This window comes from Capra hircus, chromosome 18 (genome assembly GCF_001704415.2).
Source record: "Capra hircus breed San Clemente chromosome 18, ASM170441v1, whole genome shotgun sequence".
NCBI lineage: Eukaryota > Metazoa > Chordata > Mammalia > Artiodactyla > Bovidae > Capra > Capra hircus.
The window spans coordinates 56,372,842-56,382,540 of record NC_030825.1 but is presented as its reverse complement, the minus strand read 5'-3'; the positions used below and the strand labels follow the sequence as shown (position 1 = coordinate 56,382,540).

The 9,699-nt window shown below is 55.7% G+C and overlaps 1 protein-coding gene across 4 annotated transcripts; it reads left to right on the top strand.

Annotated features, from left to right (window-relative positions):
* Window positions 3,755-9,494, top strand: MAMSTR (MEF2 activating motif and SAP domain containing transcriptional regulator). Of its 4 annotated transcripts, none has more exons than XM_018062736.1 (10): window positions 3,755-3,836; window positions 4,379-4,462; window positions 5,614-5,652; window positions 6,272-6,447; window positions 6,626-6,810; window positions 7,130-7,232; window positions 7,403-7,597; window positions 7,880-8,074; window positions 8,153-8,207; window positions 8,377-9,494. In XM_018062736.1, the coding sequence occupies exons 2-10, from the start codon at window positions 4,405-4,407 to the stop codon at window positions 8,658-8,660; spliced, it is 1,290 nt and encodes a 429-aa protein (XP_017918225.1). In that variant the 5' UTR covers window positions 3,755-3,836; window positions 4,379-4,404; the 3' UTR covers window positions 8,661-9,494. The 4 variants fall into 4 exon arrangements, with proteins under 4 accessions (XP_017918225.1, XP_017918226.1, XP_017918223.1 ...); XM_018062737.1 differs by having other exon boundaries at window positions 6,302-6,447; window positions 8,377-8,991; XM_018062734.1 differs by lacking the exon at window positions 3,755-3,836 and having other exon boundaries at window positions 4,381-5,652.

Genomic DNA, 9,699 nt, shown 5'->3' with positions numbered 1-9,699 from the left:
GAGTTGTAGTCCAATCTCTTGCTTGCATCTCTCTATCTCCTCAGACTCTGTATTCAACGCTGCCTGCTCTGCTGGATAGTAACCCTTTCACAGCTGGAGCCGAGTTGCCGGGGCCTGGTGCTGAGCTGGGGGCCATGCCTCCAGGGTTGAGACCTACCCTGGGTGTGTTTCAAGCAGCCCTGGAACTGACCAGCCAGTGCGAGTTGCACCCAGACCTTGTATCTCAGACTTTTGGCTACTTGTTCTTCTTCTCCAATGCATCCCTTCTCAACTCGCTGATGGAACGAGGTGAGGGATGGACTGGAAAGGGGCTGGGAGGCAGAGACAGGAACCGCTGAGACATCACAGGCTCAGGCCTCATCCTTAGGGACTCTGGAGAGCGTGCTCCAGATCCCAAACTGAAGGACAGGAAAGGTCTGGGAGGCAGGAGGGCAGGGTCCATGCACCCATTGCTTCTCATACCCTTCCCTCACAGGTCAAGGCCGACCTTTCTATCAGTGGTCCCGAGCTGTCCAAATCCGAACCAACCTGGATCTTGTCTTGGACTGGCTGCAGGGGGCTGGGCTGGGTGACATTGCCACTGAGTTCTTCCGGAAACTCTCCATAGCTGTGAACCTGCTTTGTGTGCCTCGAACCTCCCTGCTCAAGGTGACTCCTGACCCCTGATCTCTGAGTCCCCAACCCCACTCACCCATTCTCTGTATTCAGCTTCCCCTTGGGTTCTGTGTTATTCCCAGTCCCAGCTCAGACACCATGGATGCTGCACTGGCAGCTAGAAGGAAGCCACCCACATCAGTGTCTGAATTTGGCTACATCTGAATCCCAGTGGGAGTCATTAATAGTTTCCAGGGTCCCCTCCCTTAGACATGCTGATTCAGGAAGTCTGGTATGGAACCAAGAAATGTGACATTTAAAGCATTCATTGAACATAAATTAAATGTGCCATACTGTGTTTAGCCCTTCTCACTGAATGCTAATTAAGCCTTGTGAAAGGTTTTTAACTGACAATTTTGTTCAGACAAAAAAAAAGAATCAGCAGGCTAGGTCACTTGATTTCATTAATTTACTTTTATTTATCAAACTTTTATAGAGTACTTAATAAGCACCAGTCAGAGTTCTGAGTCCTTTACAATCTTGCCTTTTTGAATCCTCATAACAACCCTGTTGGGTTGTTCCTGTTCTCTAATTTACAGGTAAGGAAACTGAGGCACCGTGGTTTGCCAGAAGGTAATGAGTTGCCAGGCAATCTGGGTTCAGTCTGTTTTTAATCACATTGATGATTCTGTTGCCTAGATCTAGGTTAGGTACAGAAATTTTCAAACAGATACAAAAAGTAGCCACAGTCGAATGAACATATATGCACACAATAACATAAACTAATGGTCAATTTGTTTCTTCTCCACAACTGCCTACTTCTACTTGTGTATTCTGAAGCAAATCACATTTTTCTTTTTTAAAGTTGAGAGTAGGCCCTTTCCCACCTTCACTTTGGTGATAGCCTACTTCTACTTGTGTATTCTGAAGCAAATCACATTTTTCTTTTTTAAAGTTGAGAGTAGGCCCTTTCCCACCTTCACTTTGGTGATAGCCAGGCCTCACAGTGTCTTGGAAGACATTGCAGAGATACCAGTTTCTACCCACTACATCCACACCCCCTGTGGAGGGCCTTCCACTTAGGATTTCTCAGCTGTCTCATAATGACTGTAGATTTCTCACCTCGTCTTCCTACCAGGCTTCATGGAGCAGCCTACGAACTGACCACCCTACACTGACCCCTGCTCAGCTGCACCATCTGCTCAGCCACTACCAGCTGGGCCCTGGCCGCGGGCCTCCACCTGCCTGGGATCCTCCCCCTGCAGAGCGAGATGCTGTGGACACAGGTGAGGAGAAAAATGGACAGAGGCATCGGGGTGGTCAGCTTTCTTCTGTCCTCAGGACCTAGGAGTCCATAGCCCCAAGCCCTCCTTCTTCCTACCTCTCTCCTCCCCCTGGATCTAAGTGCTGGATTCCAGGATATAGGATTCTCCCACAGGATACAGATCAAGCTCCCAGCTCCTTATTTTTCCTAGGGGTCAGGCTTCCAGCCTCTTTGCCCCCAAGACTACCTCCGTCACCTAAGAGGCCAGGCTCCAGGCCCCTCAACTCTAAGGAATCTGTGAAACAAGTTTCCCAGCCCTTTCTCCTTTCATCCTCGCGGATTCAAGAACCCAAGTACATGGCCCGTTTTCCAGGCAATGGTGGCCTTTCAGTCTGAATTATAATTCCCATGATGCTTGGGGACTCCAAGAGTCACGTCCGAGGGGACCCTGCTCCAGGAGTTGCTGGGTGTTAGGTTTTTCCTTCCTTCCCGCGTGAGGTAGCCTCGGCCCTCCCTGACATTGCTGCCTCATGCCCATTTTCAGAATTTAACTCTGTGTTCTTCCGTCTCTCAGGGGACATCTTCGAAAGCTTCTCTTCCCATCCTCCCCTCATCCTGCCCTTGGGTAGCTCGCGCCTCAGCCTCACGGGACCTGTGACAGATGATGCTCTGCACCGTGAACTTCGCAGACTCCGCCGCCTTCTCTGGGATCTTGAGCAGCAGGAACTACCGGCCAATCATCGCCATGGACCTCCAGTGGCCACGCCTCCTTGAGAACCAATAGCAAATGAGCGCGCGAACCTTGAAAATTCATCGGCTTCTAACCTCTAGAGCCCGCCTGAGCGCAGAGCTTTCTGGGAGTTGTAGTTTTTCTCCGCGTGGAATGCTACGAGTTTGAATTTGGGGGTAGCAGAGGATGGGACAGTGGGAAGATGGGTTTGGGATTTGAGTGCCAGGAACAATAAAGGTATCTGTGGTATTGGCAACGCCTCGCTTGTTAAGACTCCGGAGCGGTAGTGGTGATGATTTTTTTGTGAAATAAGTCACCAGGGCCCTTGCCTGGAGCATTCGGCTCCTGCCCAATCCACGAGGTATTTATAGCCACGGCCTCAGCTTGCCCTCTTTCCTGTAATCCAATCCAGGTGCTGGGACCTCCCACACACCTCAGGACGGAGCGCTAAACTTGTTCAGCTAAAGATCAGTCCTGCCAGTGGGAAACAACCAACGCTCCCTTCGACCCCCATAGCCCATACTCCAGCCTCTTCCCTCCGACCCAGGAGTCTGGGTTTCCAAGCCCCTTCCGGACCTTTGTGCCTGTCGGGCACCCTGATGAGTCTCAACACCTCTTGTCCCTGTTCTTGACTCCCGTCTCCCTCACATCCGAAAATCTGGGCCCCCAAATAACTCTTCTCTTGGGCCCAGGAGTTCAAGCCTCTGCCTCTTTTCCTTCAAACCCAGGAATTTAGCTATCCAGTCTCCTCCTCCCTCAGACCCAGCAGGTTGGGGCTCCAGTTTGAACCCCCCCCCAACCCCCGAATCCGACTCCTGCTGCTGCGTCAGGGAAAAAGTAAGCGACAGGTGGCACCTGTCTGCAGGGCCGGGGCAAGACCACCTGCTGCTGCTGCTCACCCCGAGCTCCTCTCTTGGCACCTGCCTCTGTCAGTCTGCCTGCCGCTGCCCAGTCCGACCCCGCAGCCCCAGGACGCGGAGGAGGAGCGAGCTGGGAACCCCGAGGTCCGCCCCGCCCCAGCCCCTCCCAGCCTGTGCTCCCTCCCAGCCCGTGCTCCCTCCCCTTCTCAGGGTGCCAGGAGGGGCTCCTGTCTACCCCGCCCCTTCCCCGCGCCTCTACCGCTCCTGACACGCCCCCAAAAGGGTGGGATCAGAGGCGGTCCCAGACTGGTAGGGCGGAGCCTGCGGCCTCCAGCCTTGACCACCGGACTCGACCCACTCCAGAGCACCGCTGCGCCGAGTCCACCTGGTGAGAGGCCCCTGGGATAGGGGCTGGGAGGGGAACCGGTCTTAACTCTCCTGTCACCTCTGTGATCCCAGTCCCTTCCCCACAAACCGTGATGGCTGACGCCCACCCACGCCTCCGCACCCTTCTCAAATGCAAGTGTCTGAGACCCTTCCACTCCCTAGGGACCTGTCGGATCCTCGCTTCCCCTTGATCAAAGCTATTGGATTCTAGGCCCCTTAGAGTTCCTGCCCTTCTTCCCCTTTTCCCTCCATCTCCTTTCATAGACCCGGAGTCCAGGCCACCAGTGCCCTCCTTCTTAGGACCCAGGAGTCCCAGGCCTCAGGTGCTTCTTTCCCCAGGCTCCAGGAATTTGGGCCCTCGGCGTGTCCTCTCTCACACCCAGGGTCTGGGCCCCCAGTCCCCTCCACCTCCAGGATCCAGAAGGTGTGGCCCGAGGCCGCTCCGTCTCTAGATTCTTCAGGGTCATTCCCTGCTGCGTTCACACACAGGGGACGCCTCCTGACCTCCACTCTGACCCTGCCTCCCCCCACCCCCCCACCCAGTCCAGGTCCCCATCCCAGCCTTGGCAATGACCCTGGCGGCTTCCTCCCAGCGCTCCCAAATCATTCGGTCCAAGTTCCGATCTGGTGAGAGATTTCTTTCTGTGCACGTTGGGAAGGGAGCTTCCTGGTCCTAGGAATATATTCTCAACCTGGGAGTATGCACCGCCGGGCGATGTGCGGAGGTGATCCCCAAGAGGCATGTGTTTTCCATGCAAAACATTATTTGTGTAGAAGGGAGGCCCCAGCAAAGGGGTGGAGTTCTGGTCGACAGTGAGTGTGCAAATGGCTGATGCAATGCTCGCGTGGGGAGTGGGAAGCCAGGGGTGGTTGTGCAGAGGACCTAGGACTGCAGAGGAACAGGGGCTTAAAGTGACAAGTGCTCAAAGCAGAAAAGTGTCCACAGTGGGGACTTCAGGGTGGAACCGCGGGCGAGGGGACAGTGAGCTCTCTAGCCTTGAAAGTGTCAAAGGTGGCATTTCAGGTCCCAGCACAGGTGGAAAGTGTGCAAGTGGGTGTACACCTGGAGGCCAAGTCCGGGGTAAACAGAGCATGCTTGAGGGTGCAGACGAATCTGCTTCTGTGGTTGGGTGGATACAAAGACACCAGGAACCAGAGAGCAAGGAGTGTGCAAGAGTACATGTGCACAAAGAAACGTGCCAAGAGAGATCCTGGCTCCAAAACTGGGGGTGAAATCCCTAGTGGACAACCAAGTGTGTTAATGTGGTGGGGTGTGTGCCAAGATGGTGAGGCAAGGGTGAAGAGTAGCAAGGGGCACTAGTGTATAAAAGTGGTATAAGTGCAAGACTAGAGCCCAGGTAAATACGTGTTTAGAGGTTGGTGTGCAAAAGGGGTGACTGAAGGGAGGCTGAGAAGTAGGGAGTGGGCATGTGCGAAGCGGGATGCGCAGATAAAAGGAGGCAACGAAGCACAGATACTAAGATGGCAGTTGGGCAGAGGATAGGGTTGGTGCAGGCTTGCGAAAGGGGGGCAGGCTGCCTCCTGCCTGCATGCTGGCTGGCTCCCCGCCCCAGAACAGCCCTGGCCTTCGCTGCCGTGCTGGCAGGGAGCAGGCAGGAGGCCCGGGAAGGGAGCAGGCTGCCTGCCCACCCGCCTGCACGGGGTGCGTATGGGGGCTGGATACACATGTCCCGCCAACAACTGCAGCTCACACTCGCCTGCCAGGCCAGGCTCTTGGACACTCCCTTCCCGCCTCTCTCCTCCCACTCCTTCCATAGTCCTTCAGCTTCGGATCCACAGACGGTATCAGGACCCGAGTAAGTGTGGGCCCTGCGAGGGAGGGAATGGTGGCCCCACTTCCCTTAGGGCACCCTGCGGGGCAGCTGCCACACATTGTGCTTTGGTTCCTGAGCCCAGTCTCTACGCCCCAGGGTTCACTGTGGTCCCCTCCTGTCCTTCCCCAGGACCCACGGGTACAGATCCCCAGCTGCCCCACTGGCTAGGAGCTTCTCTTCCTGCTCTTGGGCTTTTCCCACTCCAGGGAAATGCGTGAATCCAGATCCTGTTTCTTGGGAGAATATAGGCATCCCAGACTCCACACTTGGCACACATGCAAATCTCAGGATGTGACTTTCAGCTTCTCTCTCTCCCCAAGAACCCAGAGTGCTGGCTCCACCCTTCTCCCAGCAAAACCTCAGAAATCTGGGATCCTCTTACCACACCCCTTGATGGCTGAGGATGAGATTCCTGCCTTTCTTGAGAATGTAAAAGTCTGGATCCCTTGTGCTTCTGCCCTTAGATCCAGGAATCCCGGCACTTAGCTCCCACCACTTGGTTTTTACTCCCCACATGTCCTTCTGCACTTGGGGGCTGGGGCCTCCAGGGCCCTCCTTCCCACACAGCCTTGTTTCTCCCTGCCTGGCTTGCTGCCTGCAGCCCTCTCAGGGTCCTTCACTGCCTCTCCAGTCTTGGATCCTGATCCATGGATCTCAGCTGCAGATCCGGTTCTGGCTCTGGCCCCTGCCTCCGCATTGGGCCCAGCCCCTTTCCTCTTCAACCCTGAAGTCCTTCTTCCTGAGCCGAAACCCTGCCCTTGGAGGTCCCTGAAGAAGGTGAGTCTCTATCAGAGTGAAAGGAAGTCCCCCTGAGAGTCGAGCCTTGGTCCTCCTTGCTGCTGCCCATTGTCCTTCTCTGTGATGGTAACAAGCCGACCCCATACTTTGGATGGGGCTCTGGGACAGAAGAGCAGGAACGGAGCAGAAGCATATGACATCATACCTGCTCTTTCAGGAGTCTCCCAAGACCTCCCAACACTGGAGGGAGCCCAAGCCCAAGGGGAACTTGACATACCACCAATACATACCCCCAGAGCCAAGTCAAGGGTGCAGGGCAGACCCCCAGGTTGAAGGGTCGCCCTTGGATCCCCCTGGACCGCCTCTGTGGGAAGGGACAACCTCTCAGCAGCCACCTCCTAGGTATGACCCCCATTTTTGTTCGGGAAGTTCAGGCCCCCAGCTCCCTCCTCCTCCAGGACCCAAGAGTTCAGGTCCTCAGGCCCCTCTTCCTTCAGTTCTCAGGAATCCTGACCTCCTACCCAAGAGTCTGACCCTCTCCCCTCAGTTCCTCTTCTCCCATGCATGGGAAATAGCCTCCCGTGCTTGCTCACTCAGAGCCCCATAACTCGGGTCCCTCAATTTCCCACATCTTCATGAATCCATGTCTTTGAGAACTCCAGAATGCCTTTTCCTTCTCTGCTCCTTCTAATCTCTGTTTCCCCCTCGAAACTATCGCCAGGATGAAGCCCACACCCCTCACTTCCTCCCCACCAGGAGTCCCCAGTCCCTCGACCCTGCCACATAAGTTGGAACTTCAGACCCTCAAACTGGAGGAGCTGACGGTGAGTTTGGGGAGTTCTGAGGTTCAGAAGTCTAACCCTACAGCCTTTGCTCCGTTGGAGATCCGGGTCCCCAGTTCGTCCTCTCTCGGGTTCCAAATGTTCAACCCCAGTAAACCCCCACCTGCGTCCGGAGCCCGCCTAGCACGTCCTCTCCCCGCCTCCCACCCTAGGTCTCAGAGCTCCGGCAGCAGCTGCGGCTGCGGGGCCTCCCGGTGTCTGGGACCAAGTCAATGCTTCTGGAGCGCATGCGCGGCGGCGCCCCGCCCCGCGAACGGCCGAAGGCTCGGCGCGAGGACAGTGCAGCGGGCGCCCCCTGGCCTCGCTTCAGGCCCAAGACTTTGGGAGCCGCCCGGAGTGCGTGCTCGGTGAGGGCGGGGCTGCGTGCGTGGACCAATGAAGAGAAGTCAAAGCGGGAAGGGACGGCAAGCAGAGAAAAGAACAGCCAATAAAGTGTGGGGGCGTGGTTAAGAGCCAAGGGGGAGGATCTTAGGAGAAGGGAAGCCAATGAAAGAAGGGGCGTGGCAGAGGGGTGGGGTCAATGGGTGAAGGGCGGGGCGCAGGCCAGGGTGTGGAACCACAGGTGGTGAGTGTGTGGGGTGGATCCCCTAGTGGGCGCGGCTTATAGAAACTACCCTTTTCGGTTCCAGTTCAAGCTGAGTCCAACATCTCATTCGCCACATGCCTCGGAAACCCTGGTGACTGCTTCGGCTTCGGCTCCGGTTCCGGTTGCGACGACGGCTCAGGCTCCAACTCCAGCTCCAGTGCCAGTCCCTTCCTCAGCACCGGCCTCAACAGCCCTGACCCTGGAGGAGGAGCTGCAGGAAGCGATCCGCAGAGCGCAGGTGAGAGAGAGCGGGCCTAGGGTCTCAGACAGGATCAGGCTGGAGTCCCAGGTTCACGCTGCTGCTCCCTGTCCGCAGCTGCTTCCGCACCGGGGCATTGATGACATCCTGGAGGATCAGGTGGAGCCTGAGGGTAAGAGCCGAACTCCTAGATTTGAGGAAAAGGGGGACGAGGTCCAAGGTTCTGGATTCCTGGGTCTTAGGGAGGAGTGGTCTGGGGACCTAGACTGGAAAGGACAAATAGGGAGCTAGGGTCCGCACCTCTGCCTTCCTAAGCTCACGCTGCATTTCTTCCCCTGCAGACCCGCTGCCCGCCATCCCCTTGGACTTCCCCGGCTCCTTCGACATGTTGTCCCCCTCCCCGGACTCTGAAGGCCTTTCTTCTGTCTTCTCTTCCTCACTTCCGTCCCCCACGAATTCCCCGTCCCCCTCTCTCAGGGGCCCAACGGACTCCTTGGATTGGCTGGAGGCTCTGAGTGGGGGTCCCTCGCTGGGCTGTGGCCCCCCAGCCCCCAGCATTTTCTCTGCTGACTTATCTGATTCCAGTGGCACCAGGCTGTGGGACCTGCTGGAGGATCCATGGTGACGGATTTTGGGGTTTCTAGGGACTGTGAACTGGTGGGGATGGAGAGGTCACAGAGATAGGCTCTCCGTGTTGGTGGGAGAGAGGGGGTTGGGGGTTGGGGGGTGGGTGGGCAGAGGCGGTTGGAACAACTAGCAGAGCCCCTCCCACCACAGACACAAAATCAGAGATAACTCTCATCTACACCTGGCCCCTCTGCTGTTGCTGACATGCCAACCTCCTAACTTCTGCCTGACCTCCGTATGATCCCCTCTGTGCTTGTGTTGTTGGGAGCAAAGAGGTTTCATTTGCTGCTGACCAGGACAAACAAGCTGCTTGATGCTTCCTTCAGAGACCTCATGGTTGTTTTTGTTCCACATTATCACCCCCACATCTCACCAACTAGATGGCTGCCTGTTGCTGGGGAGCCTGGAAGGTGGTCTCTGCTTTTTTGGATGCAACAGGGATACAGGGATGAGTGGGGAGAGAGAATAGTCTGCCAGACCCTTGGCTTCTGACTGGAGATGAGAAAAATCAGATGTGTCATGAATCTGAGGTCAGATTCTCTTAGAAGCAGAATCTGAGACAAGATCCTTGTGTCCATGATTTAGTAAAGACATGCTCCCAGGAGAAAACAATAAAGGAACAGACGAAACAGAACAGGGATGGGGAAGAAGACTAGCAAGGGTGTGATGTCAGCTGAAGTCCCAACCTCAGCCTGATCCCGTGGGGAGCTCTGGAGGATAAATCAAGTTGTAGAATCGTTCCCACCTTGAAGCAAAGGGAACTGAGCCTCTGAGGCAAATGGAAATTCCTGCTTGGGTTTATTATTGCTGAGTAACAAACCACCCCAAGATTTAGATTGTTCTCAATTCCATGTGTGTTAAGTCTCTTCAGTCTTGTCCAACTCTTTGCGAGTCCATGGCCTATGGCCCACCAGGTTCTTCTGTCCAAGGGGTTTTCTAGGCAAGAATACTAGAGTGGGCTGCCATTTCCTTCTCCAGGGGATCTTCCTGACCCAGGGATGGAAACTGCTTCTCTTGTGTCTCCTGCATGGGCAGGT

Coding starts and splice junctions, on each gene's coding strand:
- MAMSTR (XM_018062734.1), top strand. CDS start 5,505: ATGGGGGCTGGATACACATGTCCCGCCAACAACTGCAGCTCACACTCG. Junction 5,653..6,271: donor CAGACGGTATCAGGACCCGA/GTAAGTGTGGGC, acceptor TGCTGCCTGCAG/CCCTCTCAGGGTCCTTCACT. Junction 7,598..7,879: donor CCGCCCGGAGTGCGTGCTCG/GTGAGGGCGGGG, acceptor TTTCGGTTCCAG/TTCAAGCTGAGTCCAACATC.